A 25,474-nucleotide genomic window follows, 5' to 3' on the forward strand; every position below is an offset into this window, starting at 1 on the left:
CTTGGTGTTTTAGAGTCAATACAGTCGAATGTTTATCCAATTTTTTTGGCCTTTTCATTTTGTGCACTTGATGAAATTTGCTCTTAAACAACCCATATATTGAATGGATAGTATCATCTTATTTGAAAAAGAACTATCTAAGTTTTCTTATTCTACAATTTATCTACGGTTGTATAAGAATTTTAGATTCAATAATATATTCTCTGTTATTTGCTGCGGCTGTACAGCGTTCTAGCTATTCTGTGGTAATGATTCACAACTAAAAATCAAGCTATTTTTGCTAAGATTTTCGAGTAAAACCTATTTATAAAAACCTTACTAAAAACAAAAGAAACTCCATACTTTATTAAAACATAAGGATAGACACAAATAAAAGCGAACCTTGTTATTTCAAAACATTTTTGAAAAAAAAACATATTTTTAGAATTGCTCGCCTTTAACCATTCTCTTCAGAAAAATAAACTTCATGGGGAGGCAAAATTTGTTTTCCTAACTAAGGGAGGGGGGGGTGTAATTTGGCCTTTTTTTTTACATTTTTTCCATGAAAATTTCAAGAATAGTAATTACAAGTTGAATATCCCTCAAAAAAGTTATTATAAAAAACGTAAGGTGGACATAAAAACGGGGGAAGCGTATCTTTACCTCCCCTTCTCTCCCTCCCATTTATGCTACTAAAGGCACCTTGAAATCAATGAAAGTCACCAGTAACCAATCTCAAGTTACAAAGAATTATTTTAAACTCTATGTTCACGCATTGAATATCAAACAGTTTGTGGTAACAAACTGTAGTAAGGAGCGACCCGGCTCAATAGTAAACGAAACCCTAAAAAAGAGAATTTTGATACTAAAAGAAACATAAAAAGAATCATATTTTTATGCTGATTTTAAATATACAAGTTTCATCAAATTTAGTCTTTGTCATCAAAAGTTACGAGCCTGAGAAAATTTACCTTATTTTGGAAAATAGGGGGATTTCAAGCTCCTATCCACAAAAATGTGGAATTTCGTATTTTTTGCCAGAAGACAGGTCACGGGTGCGTGTTTATTTATTTATTTTCCCAGGGGTCATCGTATCGGCCAAGTGGTCCTAGAATATCGCAAGAGGGCTCATTCTAACGGAAATGAAAAGTTGTATTGCCCTTTTTAAGTGACCGCAAAAATTGGAGGGCACCTAGGCCCCCTCCCGCGCTCATTTTTACCAAAAGTCAACGGATCAAAATTTTGAGATAGCCATTTTGTTCAGCATAGTCAAAAACCATAATAACTATGTCTTTGGGGATGACTTACTCCCCCCAAAGTCCCAAGGGGAGAGGATGCAAGTAACAAACTTTGACCATTGTTTCGCTACAGTAATGGTTATTGGGAAGTGTGCAGACGTTTTCAGGGGGACTTTTTTGGTTTGGAGGGGTTGAGTGGAAGGCTATCTGGTCGGATATTTCCTTGGAGGAATATGTCATGGGGGAAGAAAAATTCAATGAAAAGGAAGCAGGATTTTCTAGCATTTCTAAAGAAACAATGAAAAAATAAACATGAAAAAGTTTTTTCACTTAAAAGTAAGGAGTAGCATTAAAGCTTAAAACGAAAAGAGATTATTACGCATATGAGGGGTTCTTTTCCATCTAAATACGTCGCTCTTTACGCTAAAGTATCTTTAGTAATTTCAACTATTTATTCTACGGCCTTTCTGATTCAGGGGTCATTCTTAAAGAATTGAGACAAAACTTAAGCTTTTGTATAAAGAGCGAGGTATTATATGCATAATAAAAATATAAGAATATAGAAGTATGTTACGTAAGTTAATTCTTAAGTTACATATATTTTTTATTAATAAAAACGTTCGTTAAAAATTAAAAGTTCTAGTTGCTTTTTTAAGTAATCGAAAAATTGGAGGGCAATTAGGCCTCCTTCCCCAGCCCTTACTTCTCAAAATTGTCTGATCAAAACTAAAATAAAGCCATTTAGCCAAAAAAAACGATTAATATCCAAATTTCATTTTTATAATTTATGTCCAGAGAGCCAAAATGAAATATGCATTAATTCAAAAACATTCAGAAATTAAATAAAAAAAACTAGTTTTTTTAACTGAAAGTAAGGAGCGACATTAAAACTTAAAAGGAACAGAAATTACCCAGTGTATGAAAGGGGCTGTTCCCTTCTCAACGCCCTGCTCTTTACGCTAAAGTTTTTTACTGTTTAATAAAGTAGAATTGAGACAAAGGGTCAAACTTTAGCGTATAGAGTAGGGCACTGAGAAGGGAACAGCCCCTTTCGTACATGGAGTAATTTCTGTTCGTTTCAAGTTTTAAGGTCGCTCCTTACTTTCAGTTAAAAAAAAATTAGTTTTTTTTTATTTAAATGGAAGCAAGCACTATCATTCTTACTATGTACCTTAACAACGTCTTACAATATTTATTTGCTTTATAGAGTTAATTTTTAGAACGGTATTTTATTAAAGATCGTTGATAATTTTATTAAATTAAATTGAATGAATTTATTAAATTAAATTAATTATTTTTATTAAATCATATTTTATTAAAGATGTTGATAGTAAAATCTGAGGTTGAAAGTTGAATGAAGAAATAGGTTTTTCAACTGAAAGGATTGCTGGGTAATCCCTTAGGGTAATCCCTACTGGGTAATCCCAACTGAAAGGATTGCTGGGTAGATCAAAGGTGATGAGGGTCAAAAGATGAAGAAATTCCTGGTCCAAAAACATCTCTAACTAGGTTTACTTGAAAATTTTAGGGTACCAAGTCCCAAAACTTTATACTGCCCCAAATAAATTATGGGAAAACTAAGAAGACCCTAAGTAACTCCAACAATTTTGAAAAAGAAAAAAAAACATCTCTGAGCCAACAAAAAAATTTGGTCCCAGGTCCTGGGACAAGATTTTTTAATGGGACCCAAGTCAAATTAATGTCGTGGGATTCGGGACACGTATTTGAATTCTCACCAGCAGTGCGAATAGCTAAAAGCTCACTGCAAGTTCATTATTATAATATTTTTTTTTTAGGGGGGTCATAAATAACGAATTGTGCTGTACGAGGGTGATTGTTTTGATTCTATTTAATAACAAAGAAATATGAACTGTGGTTTGGAGATTCAACGGACAATCCTCCCTTCATTTCAATATAATTCCAATTTTTGTTTACATATTAGATATTTTCTAAAAGATAAATGGGTTAAGAAAAAATTAAAACACATGAGAATCTAGTAAAAAAAAATTTGGTCTTAGGTCCTGTGACAAGATTCTTTAGTGGGACCAAAGTCAAATTAACGTCCTTGGACTCAGGTCATATATTTGAATCTCACCAGCAATACGAATAAAACCTCACTGCAAGTTCATGATTATTATAATTTTTTTTTTTGGGGGGGGGGGGGGTCATAAGTACCCAATTTTGCTGTACAAGGGTTATTGCTTTGATTCTATTTTATTACAAAGAAAAATGAACCGTTGTTTGGAGGTTGAACTGATAATCCACACTTCATTTGAATATAATTCCAGATATTTTTACGTATTAGATATTGACTAAAGGATAAATTGGTTAAAGAAAAATTGAAACACATAAAATCCAGAAAAAAATTTAAAAGAAAAATTTTTTCGATAAGTTTTCTGCACGTCAAAACATAACAAAAAGTAAAACGATAAAAACAGGAACAGTAAAACATGACAGGAAATATAAACAAAAGTTATCAACTTTTACTTTGACATTGACATTGACATTGACATTGACATTGATTCAGAATTTTTTTTCTCAAATCTTTCAGGCGAAAGAGCACGATACCAAAGTACGACCCTCCATACATGAAACGCCCTGTTCCAGTACCACCTAAGGGAGGACCAAATAGCCACATGATGCCACCACAGCAAAATCAAGCAACAATTCCTATGAATCATCACATGGCTCTCGACCCAAATGGGAGGGGTGGCATTACGTTTGGAAATATGCCTTCTTATAGGTGAGACATGGATGTTTGCTCCGCTCTGGCATATGCTTTAAAGGAAGTTTCAGATTTTGGGTTTATTTTTTTGCTTTGGATTATTTTTGGCAACTGGTTGTATGTTAATTTTCAGAAAAAAAAAGTCAGTAAAAAAATTTACAGATACATAAATAAATATACATGCATATTATATAATTATATAAGGCTAATAATTATATATATTATAATTATAATATTTATATTATATATAATTATATATTATATATATTTATATATATATATATATATATATATATATATATATATATATATATATATATATATATATATATATATATATATATATATATATATATATATATATATAAAATATAATATTATATTATATAATTATAATTATTTATATTATATATATATATATATATATATATATATATATATATATATATATATATATATATATATATATATATATATATACATATATATATATATATATATATATATATATATATATATATATATATATATATATATATATATATATATATATATATATACATATATATATAATTATAATAATTATAATTATATATTTATAATTATCTAATTATATATAATTATATGTTGTATAATTATATAATTATTTAATTATAAATATATAATTATAATTATTATATATATATATATATATATATATATATATATATATATATATATATATATATATATATATATATATATAATAATTATAATTATATATTTATAATTATCTAATTATATATAATTATATATTGTATAATTATATAATTATTTAATTATATAAGTCTAATTATATAAGACCAGCTTTGTTTAATACTTCCATGTTCACTAATTTCTTTATTTGCTTGACTGGCATATCATATTACGTACGGGTGTAGTATGTCTGTTAAGTTTACTAAGTTAAGTAAACTAACTAAGTTAAGTTTACTAAGCTACTAAGTTTTTTAAGTTTGCTAATTTAAGTTTCACCAGTTTGATATATTTACTTTTTCAAAAATTGAACACTAAACTAAAGATATTAAAGGTTTCCAATAACTTAGCAACTTTGATTGAATCATAAAATTGAGAATATCTCTAAAACAAAAGGGGATACGGCATTCTGATTTAACCAATCAATCTTGCGTGTAGATTTTTTTGTTGAATCATTATACATCTCGATTTTGACTGATATGCTACATAACGCCTTTCGTAATTCCCCTGCCGCGTAGTATAGTTGTTAACTTAATGTATTTTAGGCACAAAATTCAGACATTCAACTGTATATGGAGCTGACTCTGCATCTAAATTAAGATTTTGCAATTTTGCAATTTTGTTAGATGTTAGATTGCAATTTTGTTGTATTTAGATTGTAATTTTTAGAACTGTCTTCTAGAGCAGAAACCGATAGTTTTTGGAAAGTGTTTTTCTCTTAGTTTTAAAAATACTAAAAAATGATTAAAATAGACAACAATATGAGAGTTAAATACATGCGTTACAATTTTAGAGCTGAGAAGGGGGAAAAGTGAATTTCTGCTAGTAATAAAGCGTCACCTATTTGAATAGATACATTTCTTTAAAATTTGAAAACAACAGAGAAGATAAGAATTCTCAGAATTTATAGAAAAAAATCTGATAAATAAAGAAAGAATGGCTCGCGAAACAAGTTATTAAAAAAAAATTGTTGCAGTCAAATTAATGTTGATATTAAGATGTATCATGCTAGACATTATCATTATGTTTGCTAATGGGTATAGTAATGTATAGTTATGCTGTTATTTATAATTATGTAATTAACCTACAATTTATTCTTGCAAAATAAGCTATAAAAAAGAAAAGTTCATTGCGATCACGTTAAAGTTTAACTTCAACTAAAAACCCTTAACACATTAAAGTTTAATTTCGACTAAATGATGGTCATTGCCGCTAATTGGTATGTCATATAGGTTAAGTAACTCATTTGAATTTCAGGGGACAAAGAAGGCCAGAAGTTCAACCAAATCTCCCACTTAATGGTCCAAATGGTTCAATCCAAATGGGCACACAGAACACTAATATTAATTCTGAGGAAGATCTTCTGACGTCAGGTAAACTTTTGATCTTAAATAATTATTTATCCACGTTTGTAACTTTAAATAACTTTAATATAAATGTGTATAAATTTTGAAATTATAACTAACTTTCTATAAGCCAAGTTTTCTTAATCGTCCATCTCGGTTTTCAATAGAATTTAAAAAGGTCATTTTATTGGCGATCGTATCACTATCCTTAATAAAAGTGTCTTGATCCTCCCCCCCTTTTTCAGCGTCAGACCATTGAGCTCATAAGTTCTGCTGCCAATATTGATAAAGGTTTTAATTTGATCTGTCTTATTTCCTGTTTTCTATTATATTAGTAGGTAGGTAGGTAGGTTTTACTTTTATCCACAGTATAAACATAAATAAAAATTACGCTACTAATAAATTATTACAGCAAAAAGAAAGTCCTGAGGACTAGTGCTGCAAATTCCTGTTATGATTTATATCTTATAAATAAATATCTAAACATAGCAGCTCATGATTATCCACCTAGCCTGTCTTATATATAAAAAACAACAACACATACACATGAACACTATACAACAAAATAGTCCTATTCATTATTTTTTACTGGCTTGAGCCCCCAACCCACCCCAAAAAACTGCGAAAAAATATCATTAATTGCTTAATTGTTGCCATTAATGGAAGAGATAAGCCATTATTGTAATATAGTTTTTTGCAGATTTTAATAAATAATTCCCATTTTTTTAAAATTGGTTGACCGGCTCTAGGGCTTTAAGATTTTGATCCCTCTGAAACATGGGATTTTGCGATAGGTCTACAGCTTTAATTTGCAGCAAAAGAGTAGGTCCAATTAATGAGCTAAAATTACGAAATTTTTTAAAAGTTCTCTTAAGGGGGTATCTAAATTTTATTAGAAAATAGAAGAATGCTCTTATATTCAGGGATTAAATTTTCAGCATATTTTTCAATCCAAAAAATGCAGAGCAAATAAAAAAAAAATTTAACGCTGTAGGTGGCAGATCTTTTTCTTAGAGAATGAAATAATTCTACTAGAAAATACAAAAATACTCACTTTTCAAGGAAAATTCTTTTCTTTTATCGATTTTTCACCAATTTTTAAGGTATTTTTCAATTGAAATAATGTAAAGCAAACTTCAAAAATTTAGTTTGCCAATTGAAGATCTTTTCCATAGAGATGGAACAAAACTTTATTAGAAAAGAGGAAAATGCTTCCTTTTCCAAATGTTTTCAACCAATCTTCAACTTATTTTTCAATCTGTAAAATTTAGAGCAAATAAAAAAAAAAAAAAACTAGGTATATGGTAGATCTTTTCTTAGAGAATTCACTAGGAATTACAGAAATACGCGCTTTTCAAGGAAAATGCTTTTTTTGCGATTTTCCACCAATTTTTAAGGTGTTTTTCAATTTAAGTAATGTAAGACAAACTTCGAAAATTTAACTTGGCAGTTGAAGATCTTTCCCATAGAGAAAGAACTAAACATTATAAGAAAATAGGAAAATGCTTCCTTTTCTGAGTGTTTTCAACCAAATTTCAACGAACTATTCAATCTATAAAATGCACAGCAAATTTATGAAATTAAATTTCGTAGATGCAAGATCTTTTTCTTAGAGAACGAAATAAATTTTAATATAAGACACGAAAATGCTCGCTTTTCAAGGAAAATACTTCTTTTTTCAACGATTTTTCACCGACTTCTAAGGTATTTTTCAGTTTAAATAATGTAAAGCTAACTTCGGAAATTTAATTTAGTAGTTGAAAATTTTTTTCCGTAGAGAAGGAACTAAACTTTTTTTTTTAAATAGGTAAATGCTTCCTTGTTCAAATATTTTCAACCAATTTTCAACGCATTCTAAAAATGCGAAGCAAATTTCAAAAATTAAATTTGGTAGATAGAGGGTATTTTTCTTAAGGAAACTAAACGTAATATGAAAAGAGGAAAATGGTCCTATTTCAAGGAAATGTTTCCTCTTTCAAAGATTTTCATTCAATTTTTAAGGTATTTTTCAATTTCATTAATGTAAAGCAAATTACAAAAATTTAATTGAGTAGGTGGAATATCGTAGAGAAAGGACTAAACTTTATGATAAAGTAGGATAATGCTTTTTTTCCAATAATTTTCAACCAATTTATTAGGTATTGTAAATTAGGTATTTTTTAATTTGAATAATGCAAAGCCAATTTCAAAACTTAATTTGGTAGATGGAAGTTTTTTTCGTAGGGAAAAAAACTAGGAAAATGCTCCTTTTTTCAAGAATTTTCAACCTGTTTTAACATTTTTTTTTTTATCCAAAAAATACGAAACAAATTTCAAAACTTCAATTTGGTAGATAGAAGATCTTATTCTTAAAGAAAGAAGGAACTTGAGTTTCTTAAAAAATAGGAAAATTTTAACCTTGATTCCGTTGATTTTTGAATATAAAAAAAGGGAATAGTTGTGGGAAAAGTCAAAGTCAAGGCACGCCAATTGTAGAAAAAAGCCAAGACAGATGGTTCAATTAAGTGGGCAGCCCGGTCAAGGTTAATTTTATCCCTTTCATTGCCGTTGTTACTGTCTCCCATTTATGTTACACCTCTCCGTGCATGCGTGTCCCTTCACAAATGCCGAATTAGAGTCGTACCTGTTGGAGGTTCTCGCTGGGGAACACACGCAGGTTGACTTACTTGAAAATTTTCCTCTCATGCATGTCACTCAACAATGCTGAACTAAAGTCAACCCTCTCATGTGAATTCACGTTGGGTTCAACCTGTTGTAGGTTCTGACAGGTTCATTCACGGTGGAGGAAGGGGGAAGCAATATATTGACAAATTTGGCAATCTATTTACAACTGATAAAAATTTTTCCTTTTTTGTCCTTTTTTAAGGAAAATGGAGCAATGAAACCAATTTTGAAGTCGATTTTCAGGTTATTTTTCAATTTAAATAATATAAACTAAGTTTCAAAGTTTAATTTGTAAATGGAAGATCTTTTTCGAAGAAAAGGAACTAAATTCTGTTAGAAAAAAAGGAATATGCTTCTCAATTAGTTTTAAACGAATTCATAAGCCTAAAACATGCGAATCAAGTTTCAAAATTTAACTTGGTAGATGGAAGATCTCTTTCTGAGAGAAAGAACGAAATTTGCATAGAAAATAGGAAAATGTTCCTGTTTTCTGCAATTCTCAACCAATTTTCAAGATATTTTCAATGAAAAAAAGGGCAAATTTTAAAAATTTATTTTCATGAATGAAGGATCTATTCCTTACGGAAGGAATGGAACTTCAATGAGAAATAGGAAAATGCTCTGTTTTTCAAGGATTTCAATTTTCAACGTATCATAAATCTAAAAGATGGAGAGCAAATTTCAAAACCTTGATTTGGTTTTTCAACTTCTTTCAACCAATTTCTTAAGTTTGTTTTATTAAGTCGAAGACATACGAAAAACCATTCAAAAAATTAATTTGGTAGAAGGAATATCATTTTCTTAAAGACGGAACTAAATCTGATTAGGGAAATGCTCCTTTTAGGAAAATAATGAATTTGAAAATGCATCTTTTCTCTACCAATCTCTTAGGCATTTTTCAATCCAAAAAATATAAAGAAAAATTTAGAAACTTAACCAACTATAACTATTACTATTGCATGCTCAATATGAATTTTCTAGTCTACTCTGTTCAATCTAAACTATTTTTTTAGGGTGGGGGGAAGGGGGTACATATTATTACCATTAACGAGAAGAATTGGCGAAATTGCATATAAATCCTGAATTTCTTCAGATCAAAAATCTACTTTTATTCCTTTTTCCTCATGTGTTCACTAGTGGATGGAAAGCAGTTTAATATTCCTTGTTTTTGCATTCATTCTTGCCATTTTAATTCTCCATCTTTCAATTAATGTCTTTCTTAAACCTATTTTTAAACCTATTCCTTGTTTTTGCATTTATTCTTGCCATTTTACTTCACTAGCTTTCAATCAATGTTGTTCTTAAACCTATTATTAAACCTATTCCTTGTTTTTCTTTTATTTTTGCCATTTCACTTCACTAGCTTTCAATTGTTGTCTGTCTTAAACCTACTTTCTGACGAATTAATTTGCTTACAGGAGATGATGAGACTACGGCTTTTCTAGACTCAAGGTCAAGTCTCCAACGTCAACCAGAGAAAGGAATTCTAAAGAAAGGTGTATATGGTCCGATAGGGTGTGATAGAGATATGAATGATAGATGGGGTGATGAATCGCAATCCGACAATCAAGAAGCGTTGTTATCACCTGCCACAGATCCAGAAAGGCTGCCGTTGCCGTCTGGCGGAGGTAAACCCCGAGTCTTTGTTTTTCCACCGTATTTTAGTGTGCCTCTGTGAAAATAGCATTGAATATGATTATTACGTAGAGAATGTCAGATAAAAAAATTTAAGACAAAAATGACTGAGTCACGAAAATTGTATTGCTCATGAGCCTTGCAGAAAGGTGAAAGTTTTTTTTAGAAAACAAAATGGATGCATGTGGCAGTCTCTCAGGGTTTAAAGTATAAAAACATTGCCCGGTTTAGCTGACAATTAATAAAAACAGTATATACCACGTCTAAAGTTTAATATTTTTTTTTTAATTACTGGAAGGAGTAAAAGTAAGTTTAAAAAAATAGAAAAAGGATAAAACAGAAAGATGTCTTACTTTGTGTCACATTAAACAGTACTTCTTAACGGATTCATATAAGTGTGACTGAGAACTGGACACAATTAAAAAAAAAATGCAACCAAACTAGGGTCATATCCATGATTTTTTTTCGTTGGGGGGAGGGGGGGTACAGAAGGGTTATTTGGGGGTCTTTGGGTAAAAACAACTTTAAGAACACATCAAAAGTTTGTTTATATTCATTTTCGCTACGTTTTTACGATTCAGATAAACATTTCGTTGGGCACACTTGTTTTACTACTTAACACTGCTTGATTTTTTTCTAGAGAAGGCAATTGGGGTGAGTAGATAGTCATTTTAAGAAGCCGGAGAGGAAAAAAAACTTTCATTAAAAAGTAGATTAGTGCTTGTTAGGTTGTATGAACCAGCTTGAAATCATCAAGAATTCTATATAAATAATTAAGTTTTTCTTTTTTATAAATTTGACCGTATCCATTGCTGAATAATGAAACGAAGGTAATTTTGAAGTGAAATTCAACATAAAGGGTATAATTGTCGATGTCTGGAAGTAAAACCTCTTCTTAGCTACTCTTTGAAAAGTTCTTGTGAAACCACTCAGCAGTTTGCGGCAAAATAGGTTTTTTTTTTGTTAACTTGAAAGGTTTTGAACTTGTCTGGTGAATGAAACTGAAAGGGATAGGTCTACAGCCCAAAGTAGGACAGGTGTTATCAGGTCACAAGTCTTATATTTTTCCTACTTTTACAGCTCTAAAGATTTTGGAAGACAGATTGAAGGCAGGTGGTACTATTTGAAAATAACGACGGATAGACCCTTAATTTTCAAATATGACGATTTTTTTTAGTCTTCGTTATTCAATTTAAACAGATTTTTTGGAGGGGTATACATCTTAGTCCTATTGCTTAAAAAAATTGGCACCCCTGTATATAAATCCCACGTTTTATCACATACAGTGTGGTCTTTTGGTAGACTGTCAGTTTTCAAAGACTTTCAAGACTTCAGTACTCTGTTTTCAGATTTTTTTTTTGCAGGCGTTTTGTCTTCACATTTTTTTATTTATATATTTTAGTAATGTTAAGCCTTTTTCAAAAATCTAACTCCTTCTTATTAAATTAATTTTTTTCTTTGCTTCTAAGCTTCGAAAAAGTACCTCACTGCTTTCTATTTGATCTGCTTTCTCTACATCAATTCTTTCTATTCCAGCGATTTTATCAAGGTTTAACACACTTTTAAAGTCTTCGGCCAATTTATCCTCAACACTCACTGACCGAGTTTCTTTCTTGAACTGGTATTATTTCAGACTTCAGCTCAGTTCCCTAGCATGACAACGTGATGTGTTGCTATTGTACCGTCTGGCTGTATCCCTTAAATATCAGAAATTTTATCCATGGCTCTATTTTTATCCTCTTAACTGGTATTTTTATACCTATTCTACTCTCTTTATTTCTTTCTTACTAATATATTATTTACTGTTTTTTACTCTGTAATTTTATTCTTATCATTTAGTGTCTGTTAAACCATACTATTTTTCACATCATAGATGGCTCTCACTAAAATTGGGTGTTCGGTGCTCAGGTCGGTGCTCTTCAGGATTTAAAATATGGGTGGTAGTTTGCTCATTTCGAGACCCAAAGGTATTCAAGTGGCTTAATACTTTTGGTAGCTCAATTAATTAAATTTTATTTTTGACATATTTCCTTTTTACTTTTGCTCAAAGCAAAGGATTTTTGCTCCAAGAATTTTTTCTTATTTTTAAAATGAAGATATCAACTAGTTATTTAAAAAGTCTTGGATGGGAAATTCTTTAACTTGGTTAATGGAGGCACAAAAAAAAAAGTTGGGGAGAGGCCATCTTAATGCCATTTCTCTGGTGGCAATAACCAATAGAAAATACCACAACAGTTTTTTACGAACTGTACTCTGGACATGGGTAGCCAGATGGCTACCATGGGTATCATGGAAAAGCGGTTCTATAACCGTGAACTAATCTGGACACGGTTTAGGTGTACGTACTAATCCGTGCTGCGTGTAACGCACACAATGTACAATACTCATATACATATACTGCTGGACTTATTTATTTTTTTCAGACTTCCGCATTTAAACTTTGTCAAATGGTGTACTTTTTTTACAAAAATAAGTAAAATTGGTTTTCTTGGATGTTTTCCAATTATTTTTACTGACTTTGCTTAATCAAATTTTAGGAGACATAACCAAATATTAAGGAATTATTTTTAGGTAAGAAACTAGTAATAACATCAATGTTTACTATTTATTGGTAAATAGTTATACTAACTAATTAGGTAATTTTTTAGCCGGATCATCGATGAATGATGTCGAACGCACACTGAAGTCACTTAGTGGCTATCATGAAGATATTCTTCAAGCTCTCCGTGCCGCTGCAAGTCATCGCTCAAACTCATCTGCTAGCCTCACTGCCAGTGACGATCCACGAAAATCCCTTTCAGACGGATACTCAGAATACAATCCACCATCCTCCACGGATTATATGGTTTTACGTGCAGCTCAATCTAGAGACAAACTAGGAGGGAGTGTTGGGAACGTCCGTACAAATAGTACAACTCATCTTCCACACGGTGATGTAAGTGGCGATGAAGGTGATTCGGTGCCACCTTGTGGCCCTATAAGGATAAGAAATCTTGAAGATCTTATTAGACAGCTTGAAAGACATTCAGTGAGACATAATAGCCCAAATGGTTCAGAAGATATAAGACTTTCAGAAACGGAGGCTGATCGACATTACCGTTTGGAAAGAACTGGATTAGATCGACTTGAAAGGTTAGATCCAATACGATCCTCCTCTGCCATTGGTTTAGATAAATCCAGTCCTAGTCAGTACTCAATTCGGTAATAATTTAGAAAAATTACCAATACGGTATTAAATTCTATTTTTGCAATATGCCTTCTAACTGAGAAAGCCACAAGAAAAATCTAATTAAAAGACAAATTAAAAAACCAAGCCAGTAAAAAAAAAGAAGTATAATTTTAAGTTGAATCTAAGAACCTAAGCTGGGTTACTACTATGATCACTCGCTATTCCCAAGTTATGTTTTAAAACAAATTAAAGATGGGTAACGTCTTTACACAAGGAAATTTTTTTAGTTTTTTTTAATTCCATTTTTTTATTCTCTTGCTCTTGTTGTTTACTCAATACTTCTAATTACTTTAACTTTAATATTTTATTATTCTTCTCTCGTTACTTTGCCAATTTAAGTTTATTAGATGGTCAAGATTAACATCTTTAGCATCTTGATTTTGAACTGTTAAAAAGTGCCCAAAAATGATTTTGCTAATTTGAGCTTATTAAATGGTCAAGTTTAACATCTTTAGCATCTTCTTTTTGAACTGTTAAAAGGTACCCAAAAAACTTATGTCTCTGCATTATCTGTTTGCAGTGTTTTCAACTCTTGTAGAGTTGTAGATACAATTCTTTGAAAATTTAGCACCATTTGGGTTCTAAAACAGAGATTTTGATTTCATTAGCTGAAATTAAACTTCACTAGTTCTTTTCTAACCCCCTATAAACTTCTTTTTATACAATTGAACTTATAATGGAGTAACAGACACCTTGGAATGACTGCATAGAATACAGATCTATTCCTTTTTTCTATACTCCTCTTTTGATTTTTCATTAGTTTTAACTTTGTTTAAACTACTTTGTTTAAACTGCTAGAACTAAAATACTGACTAGGAATTCATTGTTAATCTTGGATATTGTCCAAGTAAACGTATTCTGTCCAGTAATTCTGTCTAGTTTTTTTGTTTTGTCCAGTAACGTTAGAACTTGTTTTGTAAGCCAGTTTCTATTGACAAAGGAAATATCAAGTACGAAATTTCAAAAAAAAGGTACAACATGAATTAGATAATAAAAAATTACCATTTCAAAAAACCCTTAATCATGGTTATATTACAAAACTACTTAAAAAAAACTTTGATTGTGGTTCTGACAAAAATCGAATCTTCGGTATATGGGCCGGTGTTGTTTATGTAGAATCGGCGTAGCTAACAATGGAACTGAATATCCGGGACCGGGTAGCTACCATTAGGACCATTCGGTATCCGGGCCGGTGTTCTTTATGATCTAGGATCGAGTTTGCTAACAGGTACCGTACGAAATCCAATGCATACAATAGGGTGTGAAAATTTTGGGTTTTCGACCCTGGGGACACCCGTATAAGAGGGGTTTTGTACACCATGCACTTGACAGCCTATGGAAAAATTAAGTAAATAGCCTCTGAAAGAGAAATAAGACCTTCAAGTCGTTCTTATTTATTAGCTTTAAAACAGTAGATGCTCACGAGCCTTTGGGTTTGCTACAATTTGGATTCTTCGACCTATTTTACCTCTATTTCTTATCTATTTTATCTTAATATTTCCTTTCTGAATGTAAGAAGCTAGGGAGCCCTATTTGCTTCTTGGAAACTGTATCAATTATATTTTTTCTGCTCTAACAAGAATTTTAATTTGATTCCAAGGGATGGGGCCCCTATAAGATTTTCCTGCTCTTTTTTTGCGGTTATAACAGCTATGATTGCCTTATATAAGAAAAAATGTATTTTTCATTCTTATGAATATAATTTTTTGTCTCTTGGGTGAATAAAATTGAGATAGCCCATGGAAGAAAAGCTTTTCACAGATTTCTCATTCAACGAGCTGTAATTGTGTTTTCTCAAAAATAGCATTATCATTTTTATTGAAATTGGCATACTACCATTTCCTGATGTGAAAAAACAATCTGAATAGGTTGCGACTTTGGGAAAATTGGTTTCCCCCTTCAAGGTCCCTTAGTATTTTCATAAGCCAATTGCTGACTGAAAGTAGCGACCCCGAAGGTTGAAAGTCTTGAACTCAAGTATGGAGAGTTTCAAAACACATTTTGTTTGTTGAAAAATCAGATGATTTCGAAATGTTACGGATGGATATTCCTATAGATAGGTATAGATAGCCTTGGATTCTTAACTGATTCGCATTAAAAGAAAAATTACAATAATAGTGTGTAGACGCGGGTACCATCTTTCGCTCTGTGATTCTTGACCATATAACTATATTTTGTGTAGAAAGATAGTAGAGAGGTCACGAGCACAGAAAATTCGGTCAGGGCCTTCATTAGCTTTAGAAAAATATTTTTCATATGAATGACGTCACAAATACCCAGACGTCATAGATCCTAATGATTTTACTTTCTACGGCGGATAAAGTAAATTGAAACTAAAGCTGGAAATAAAGTAAAAGAGATTGAAAATCTGTCTTTCTTTTCTCCAAGCCAATCTAGGTCCCCTGGTAGATTTTATTATTGACTTATTTTTTTCTTTTGGCGTAACAGTCTTAGCAATACCGAACCCACTGGTACCCTTTCTATTTGGTGTACTATAGGATTAGCTAAAATAATTAGTAGACTTTCCTGAGCAAGGAAAGTCCCCAAATTTAGACAACTTTTAAATTTTCTGGATGCTGAAGTTAGCAAGCTGTTGCGCCAACTTTAGATAAATAAAACGACCTTGACCGGATAGTCAAGAATCAGTTTTAGTTTTACCGCTGAACCCTTCCAATAAGGATAATCAAGTGAAATTCCAAGCCCTTAATATAAGAAGGATTCTGTTCAATATTTGTTTTTATGCTCTGAATTATTTTTTGAACACTTCTCCTATAAACAAAATAATTATTAAGCACAAAACTTACAAAAATAAACAAGGAATAAATAATTCGAAAGTTTTGCTACAGTTATAAAAACTGATTAAGAAACACTTTAATATATGAAATAATGCATTTCAATATATTTTAGATATTTTAATATTAAAAAATTTAGAGAATTATTTTATTAATACTCTTTGAATTTTTGCTTGATTTTGCCTTAAAAATGTCTCTTACATATGAAAATAAGGCTGGATTAGAGCGATTTTCATGAATAAGGGAAACATGATCATGAGTATGAACTAATTTATATTGATTAGTTAAAGTTTTTTTTGGCATTCTAGTTTTTTTAAGATTATAATTACTGGACCCGTTTCTCTGGATTTTCACTTATTCCAAATATGCGCGCCAGTTCTAACGTCAAGTTTTAATTAATATGTTATAATTAATTAATATAGCTGAGACTCATCGTTTCAATTGTTCTCTAATTATTGCTACTATTAAATCAAATATCACTTTCCTCTATTATATCCTATTTCGAACTATCTTTTCCCTCCCATAACCCTTTCATTTTAAATAGTTTTTTTTAGTTCCGTCTGATGTAGTGCAGAACATTGCCTCATGTCAGCAGTTTAGCCATGACTCTAGAAATTGGGCCTTTTTACTTTTTGGGGAAAGATCCAACTTATCCAAAGACCCTTTTTACGAGGCCCAAGCTAGTTGGGGTCTTAGATAGATACTATATTTTATTTATGCATCTCTAGTTAAGATATTGAATTATATTTTTCGAGTTGCTCGGCCCTTCAAGGAATAATTATGTAAAAAAATTCAATTTGATTTCCACTCTGTGTATATCAGTAAAATTGCTGCTATATCGTGCATCAGCCCATCATCAGGGGAGTGGGGAGTTAGGGAGTAATTGAGTGGGCAGTTATCTTCGTTTGTAATTCTTCAGTAGAGAGTGGTCGTTAAGACAGAGATAGCGCCATTGTTTCTCAAAAATACGTCCAGCATACCCTACTCTGCTTTCTCTACTCCATAAGTTTCCACTCTGCACTTAGCCATGTCGAAAAACGCCGTCGTAGTCTTATCCCCCTATCTTCAAATACAAAGATAAGTGAAAACGTCTTGAGTGTTAGTCTGCTGTTCCCTTTACAGCTTCCCTGCAAACAATTTTGTCATTTTTAGCACAACTAAAATAAGCAAAGTTATGTACTTAATCAAATACTTACTTGCATACCTTAAAAGTCCTTGATTGGAATCCTTTGCTATGAAAAAAAAAAACTGAAATCAAACAGTTCGTGGTAACGAACTGTAGTAAGGAGCGACCCGGCTCAATAGTAAACGAAACTCTAAAAAACGGAATTTCGACGCTAAAAGATATATCAAAGGAATCGGATTTTTATGGTGATTTTAAATATATAAGTTTCATCAAATTTAGTCTTTGTCATCAAAAGTTACGAGCCTGAGAAAATTTGCCTTATTTTGGAAAATAGGGGGAAACATCCCCTAAACGTCATAGGATCTTAACGAAAATCACACCATCGAATTCAGCGTATCAGAGAACCCTATAGAAAAAATTTCAAGGTCCAATCTAAAAAAATGTGGAATTTCGTATTTTTTGCCAGAAGACAAATCACGGGTGCGTGTTTATTTGTTTGTTTGTTTTTTTCCCCAGGGGTCATCGTATCGACCAAGTGGTCCTAGAGTGTTGCAAGAGGACTCATTCTAACGGAAATGAAAAGTTCTAGTGCCCTTTTTAAGTTACCAAAAAAATGAAGGGCACCTAGGCCCCCTCCCACGCTCATTTTTTTCCCAAAGTCAACGGATCAAAATTTTTAGATAGCCATTTTGTTCCACATAGTCGAAAACCATAACAACTATGTCTTTGGGGATGACTTACCCCCCCCCCCCCCCCCAGAGTCCCTGGGGGAGGGGCTGCAAGTTACAAACCTTGACCAATGTTACATACAATAATGTAATGGTTACTGGGAAGAGTACCGACGTTTTCAGGGGGATTTTTTTGGTTTGAGTGTGGGGTTTAGGGGAGGGGGCTATATGGGAGACTCTTTCCTTGGAGGAATATTTCATGGGGGAAGAGAAATTCAATGAAAAGGGCGCAGGATTTTCTAGCGTTACTATTAAAAAAAAAACAATGAAAATATAAACATGAAAAATTTTTTTCAATTGAAAGTAAGGAGAAGCATTAAAACTTAAAAAGAACAGGGATTATTACGCATATGAGGGGTTCTAAAAATATTTTAGCATAAAGAGCGAAGTATTTAGGAGGAGATAAATACTTCGCTCTTTATGCTAAATTATTTTTAGTAATTTCAACTATTTATTCTACGGCCTTTCTGATTCAGGGGTCATTCTTAAAGAATTGGGACAAAACAAGATTTAGTGTGAAGAGCGAGGTATTAACGAGGGGACCAACCCCCTCATATATATAATCAAAAATATAAGAATATAAAAGTTTGTTACGTAAGTAAATTCTTAAGTTTTGTATATTTTTTAATAATAAAAACGTTCGTTAAAAATTAAAAGTTCTAGTTGCCTTTTTAAGTAACCGAAAAATTGGAGGGCAACTAGGCCTCCTTCCCCACCCCTTATTTCTCAAAATCGTCTGATCAAAACTAAGAGAAAGCCATTTAGCCAAAAAAAGAATTAATATGCAAATTTCATTTTAATAATTTATCTACGGAGAGCCAAAATCAGACATGCATTAATTCAAAAACTTTCAGAAATTAAATAAAAAAAACAAGTTTTTTGAAATGAAAGTAAGGAGCGACATTAAAACTTAAAACGAACAGAAATTACTCCGTATATGAAAGGGGCTTTTCCTCCTCGACGCCCCGCTCTTTACGCTAAAGTTTTTTATTGTTTTAAAAAGTAGAGTTGCGAGAAAGAATCAAGCTTTAGCGTAAGGAGCGGGGTGTCGAGGAGGAAAAGCTCTTTTCATATACGGAGTAATTTCTGTTCGTTTTAAGTTTTAATGTCGCTACTTACTTTCATTTCAAAAAACTTGTTTTTTTTATTTAATTAAACTTAAGACCCAACTTAAGATGCTAATACAAAGACACCATGGGCCAGTTATCTATTTAAATTCATATGAATGCATCGAAAATACTTGTGAAACTGCTCAACAAGAAAAAAAGGAAAAAAGGTCTTATAGGTTCTAGAAAGTTATCCCATCTGCTATCCATGCATCCTCAGTCTGCACATTGAGTCAAAAATATCTTTACGGTCAGTAGAACTAACTAAGGTCACTCAAGATTATAATAAGATGGAAGAGTGATTTACAGGGGCGAATCTCCAGCATTTCTATTTGGGGGGGGGCAAGAGCGTTTAATAACTGGATAGTCGAGGGGCATGTGAAATATAATAATGTTTTTCTCCACATTATTCGGGGGAGGAAAATATCCTCTTGCCCCCTCCCAAAAAGACGCCCCTGCTGATTTGTCAGGATTTTATGAAATTTTATTTCTAGATCAAAAATGCTAATTGTATCGATTGTCACAAGTGTTTTGTGTTCAGGAAAGATGAAAATTAAATCCTAAGCCTATTACGGAAATGAATCAACATTGACCGTCTAAATAAACTTTATCCATGTTTGTTCAAATAGTAACAGAAAGCTTAGGACTTACTGAAGATCATTATGTAGGTTTTTTTAAGGAATATTGGTAACTCTCAAGAAGTGTCTGGAATGTCCCGTTTTCCTATAGCTGTGGCCAAGTGTGCCCACATCGGGGTGGGGTGGATCTATCCGCTTTCAGGGGAGAGACGTGAATCAAAAGCCGTATGTGAGCAAAAAGTGGACAATTTACTTTTTTTTTAATGTAGTCCTATTTTATAAACAGCTATTTTTAAACACCCTTCCTCCGACCTTAAAAAATTTTTGCAGTTATCCCATCCTTAGGAATATTTCTGAAAACGCTCTTGTTTGGAATCCACAGTTATCGCGGCAATGGAACTATTTAAGATATTACAGCCTTTTAACTCTTAAGCAGAGGAAGTCCTTTTAAAGTACCTTTTTTCAAACAAAATTAAGTTAAAACTTAGAAACTTAGTTTATATTTCGAAATTTTGGCATACACTCTTGAATCGTACTTTCAGTCATGACAACAACAAAATGAAGTTTTAAACGTAAAAATGTTGAATTAACAACTTTTTCATCACATTTAGGTTGAAAAAAATGGGTCAAATAACTTGTTTTTTTCAAGGTTGAAATAAAAATCACCGTTTTGCTACTAAAGAATTACCGTTTTGAAAAAAAATTTTGAAAAGATTTTTGCAGTTATCCCATCCTTAGGAATATTTCTGCAAACGCTCTTGGTTGGAGTCCACAGTTATCACGGCAATGGAACTATTTAAGATATTATAGCCTTTTAACTCTGAAGCAGAGGAGGTCCTTTTGAAGTACTTTTTTTTCAAAACTTTGGCATACACTCTTTAATCATACTTTCATTCATGAAAACAACAAAATGAAGTTTTAAACGTAAGAATGTTAACTTTTTCATCATATTTAGGTTGAAAAAATGGGTAAAATAACTTGTTATTTTCAAGATTAAAATAAAAATCATTGTTCTGCTACTAAAGAGTTACCGATTTGAAGAACACTAGCCTCAATTTTTCTAAACTGTGCTATTCACTGTGAAGTATTTTGTGTTTTGTTTCGATTGCGGGATTTTCATTTGTATTACTATATTCAGTTCGTGATTGTTTAGAAAAACGGCTTGCATTTACCTTCCACCTTTAATCCTTTAAAATTTGAAATTTGAAATTTTTTTAATTTGAACTTAAAATTTTATAGTTGGTTAAAGATATTTTAGATAGATTTACCCCTACATTTACGGCTTTGAAAACTGAGTTTACTAGATTCATTCTTATAATCCTGAAAAGTTAGTTACCTCAATTTAATGTCCTTATGATACTTGTCACAATTTTAAAGTTTTGAAAAGAAAATGTATTGTGGGTTGGTTGAAGCTCCGGAATTGAATTAAAATTTTTGGGACAATAAAATTGAATAATATTTAATGAAATTCATATTTCAGTAATTGGTCCGCTGGATGAAGAACAATGGTTTGTGAGACATTCATATCGTTCGGTATATGCACCCCGTTTCTCAAAAGATCTTTTATTTTTGCGTATTGATTAAGTAGATAGTATCAAGCTTGGCTTCTAGTATGGTCGACTTAGCTATAGCATTTCAAATTTTTAGAAATTTTTATTAAGAAATTAAATTACTATTTAAAGAAATCTCCAAAAACTATTGCTTATAAACGTAGACTAAGGTTTATTAATTAATTGCCACTATAGACAACTAAACAATTAAGCCACTGCCAGTTGTATTTTTAACGGACTGACACTTCCACATCTTGCAAAATCCCTTCAGGAAATGTCCTGTTTACGAAGTTCAAAAAGGAAACTTTTCTTAAGCACGAACTAAAACTTGTTTCGAAAATAGGGCTTTTTTATAATTTTAAACCCCTTCTAATCATAAGATTATAACCTTGTATAAACTTCTTGGACCTTAAACTAGCCCAGTGTTCACAGCTGCACCTCAAAACTCTAGGATATATATATATATATATATATATATATATATATATATATATATATATATATATATATATATATATATATATATATATATATATATATATATATATTTATAATATATATATATATATATATATATATATATATATATATATATATATATATATATATATATATATATATATATATTTATATTTATATTTATATTTATATAATATATGCATATATATTTATATTTATTTATTTATTTATCTGGTAGTAAATGGACCTACAAGGCTTTGTTTCACAGTAATATCATACCACCGAGTAACAGAGAGTTTTCTAGCAAGATCAGAATCCTTTTTTTGCAAGATCAGTGAATCAGAACCTTTTTACCAGTTTAAACTTTCATACAAAAGACCCAATGAGATTTTTTTTCCGAAAATTTGACATATCAGTAAAGGGCAGATAATGGAGCAGACAAAAAACCAGGTTCTATGGCTTCGGTTTCTGTATAAGCTTATGGATTAAAGTGACTAGGTTACAAATACGTCTAAATATGTCTAAAATACGTACTGATGGAGTCAAATGACGCTTTTTAACAAAAAGTATATAATATTTTCTCTTTAAGTTTCACCTTAATTGCAGATACACCTTTTCAAAAATTTGGACGACCCTTTTGACCAACACATATTGTGTTCTCACTATTGTGCTCCCAATGATAAAATCTATGTGTTAACAACGGATAATTTGCATAATTTACTGCCCTTGCTCCAGAGACTATGAAGATTCATTTTATAGACTGCTTAAAAGTGGGTGGGAGGGTGGATAAGGCAAAACAACTTATTTCTTCTATGGTCACATCCTGGGCTGCTAAACACGTTCCTTATATAATCCAAACAGCATTTCTCTACTTTGACAAATTCTGCAGCAGTTCGAGCAATTGTCACTATTGTTGTCACCGTGAAACGTCATTGCTACTCCTGACACGATAGATTATGCTAAAAAAGCTTATTTTAAATATCTGGGGTCAACTTCAAACACCGATTTAAAATAAGCGATATATCTTGTGCTTAAAAGCAATAAAAAAAAAACCCTGGGAGTCATTTTGACAGCCTTTTATCGCAGTATGGCATTCTTTATCACATAATGGCAGCAAAACTGCCGAAAAAAATCGCTAAATTCAAAGAATGTAAAAAGAATTTAAATTAATTTAATTAAATTAATTAAAATCAAATAAATAAATTAGACATAAAATTTATGTAAATAAATTGCAATTAAAAGGAATTACAAAATCACAAGCCATTGCCTTTCTCACTTTTTTTTAGTTTTTATGAACGGCGTTTCCTCTGAATTGGATAAAATAAATCACTATAAAAAATTAATTAACCACGGAATTGGTCAAGGGTAATAATTAGAATCAGAATTAGCTTAAGGTATATTTTATACTGGTAAGACAATTAAAATAGGTTTTGTAATATATTTAAAGGTTAAATTAAAAAATAGGGTGATCAGAAATAGAATCGCATGTAGAATTAAAGCAACTGTACTAGTAGAATAAAAATAACTTGATTAAATTTTAATTCTATAAGGAGACTAAAGTGAAATAAATAAACAAGCTATTAAGGCATTTCGACGAGCAAGAAAGTAAACTAAGAAAAAAAGGAAAATAGAATGCTAGTCGACCTTGAGATTTCAAGCTTGAGGTTAGAGCCAGTCAAAGGGATGTTGAGAGTTTGTAAACTTTTCATTTTTAACCTGTCTCGCCTTTACTCAGAGTGTTATGTACATAGTCTTGATTCTAATGTTTCTTATGTTGTAATTAAATTTTTGAAGAATAAATTGAGCTTTTATATCAAAAAGTCTTCGTTTCCATTTTCATTTTTTCACGTTTTTCACTTTCTGCATCCTTTTTATCTGGCTCCTTTTTTTCTTTATTGCACGCTCACATTTTGCATGTTGCTTTTTAAATGGCTCTTCTCAAAGTTACCAGCTAGGAAAGCAGGAAGACGTAAACCTCGCTAAGCATTTAGCATATTTACGAAGAGGTTTTTGCGAAGAAATTTACATGACCAATTTTTCGCTGGATCCTTGAATACTTAAAAAAAGGACATTGTCCTATTCTGGTAAGTGTGGCACTGCATTCTACTTCTTAGCCCCTTAAAAGGCACTCTAAGAGATAAGATAAGATAAGTGATACAAAAATTGAACACGGATTGAGTATACGTACATATTCTCTGGTCTTATTAGATATGTTCAATCCAACCTTCAATCATGTATCGTCCCCGGTCTTATTAGGTAGATAGCTTCCCTAAGTACTTAAAACACTTGTAGAGATTTTTCGATGAAATTCTGACGATGTTGTCCCTTGGTTCTTTTACTAACAAAAACGTAAAACTGTCCCATTTTGGTAAGTACAGCACTAAATTTGCACTCCTTATTTACGTTACCATAAACTCTGGTTTCTCATATTACAAAAATTTGAAATTTCTCCTTGGCTATCAATGAGAGAACTGCTTGATGCTACAAAAACGGCTATCAAATGTCATCTACGTCATTAAGTGTGGGTATACATTGTTTTCACCATCTGTTATTTTGAATTTCAAGCTTATGATTAAATATCGTAAATTAGATTTCAATAGTTTCCTAAAATATCCTAAAATATTCATTGGGAAGATGTTTCCGAGTCCCTTTCACCCCAACACTACGAGAAACGAAAAATGTCTGTAATTCTAGTTGAATCACTCTGATGATTCATCAAAAGTGATTCAAGCTAGATTGAAGAAAATAACAGGAACACATTTAAAGCCTAAGTTACACTCTGGGAAAAAGTTTTTGAGTTCCTCCCCCCTCCCCTAAACTCCACCGAAAGTGGAAAGTTTCTAGGAACTCTTTTCCACGTGAAGTTTCTTTACTAGGAGCTGTTTGAAATTTTAACGATCTGGGGTTATAAATTGGTCTTTTATGGAAGCTGCAGACAAAAATTTTAAAAGTTTATTTTGAAATATTGTCCTCTATGAAAGTTGTACAGGTTTTAGAAAACTGAAGTAGTTATGCCATAATGTACTTGGACAAGTCATACAGAAAACATAATAGGTTAGACACTTTGAAATTTTCGTCCATATTCTGTTGTTTTGGAATGATTTTGTATATGCATCACTCTAAAAGGTTTATTTTTCTATATTTTAAGTATATCTCCATTTATAATCCAATAATATCAAGATACTATGCACATTCATAAAAATACGGCTAATGATTTTGCGAATTTTAGGTGAAATTCGAAAAAGTTTAACTGAATTTTTTGTTCCTAGTGACTTACAGGGGCATATTCAGGTTTGTTTATTTACAAAACTAAAACAGATAGTGTATTAGATGTGATACGATAAGTTAATGTTGCTTGTCCTAAGCCTTGAAATTGTTCAACATTTCTGACCATAGTATAGGGTGAAGAATCTCAACTTATATGTAACCTAACTAAAAATAACTTCTTTAATCGAAAGTAGTGGTCACACCTAAAACTTAAAACGAACAGAAATTAATCTGTAAATTAATGTGGCTACTGCCTCATCAGTTTCCCGCTCTTTACACTAAAGTTTGAATTTTTATCTAAATTCCTTAAAAACGATAGC

General features: G+C 31.4%; 1 protein-coding gene across 2 annotated transcripts in view; it reads left to right on the forward strand.

Annotated features, from left to right (window-relative positions):
* LOC136038862 (disintegrin and metalloproteinase domain-containing protein unc-71-like) overlaps positions 1–25,474 on the forward strand; it is a 237,913-nt gene that overhangs the window by 137,962 nt on the left and 74,477 nt on the right. For both annotated transcript variants that reach the window (XM_065722314.1, XM_065722315.1), the window contains exons 14-17: positions 3,769–3,960; positions 5,932–6,047; positions 10,103–10,312; positions 12,968–13,451. In XM_065722314.1, the coding sequence (XP_065578386.1) occupies positions 3,769–3,960; positions 5,932–6,047; positions 10,103–10,312; positions 12,968–13,451 (1,002 nt within the window). The remainder of the gene's footprint in view (positions 1–3,768; positions 3,961–5,931; positions 6,048–10,102; positions 10,313–12,967; positions 13,452–25,474) is intronic.

This window comes from Artemia franciscana, chromosome 18 (genome assembly GCF_032884065.1).
Source record: "Artemia franciscana chromosome 18, ASM3288406v1, whole genome shotgun sequence".
NCBI classification, from domain to species: Eukaryota; Metazoa; Arthropoda; class Branchiopoda; order Anostraca; family Artemiidae; genus Artemia; species Artemia franciscana.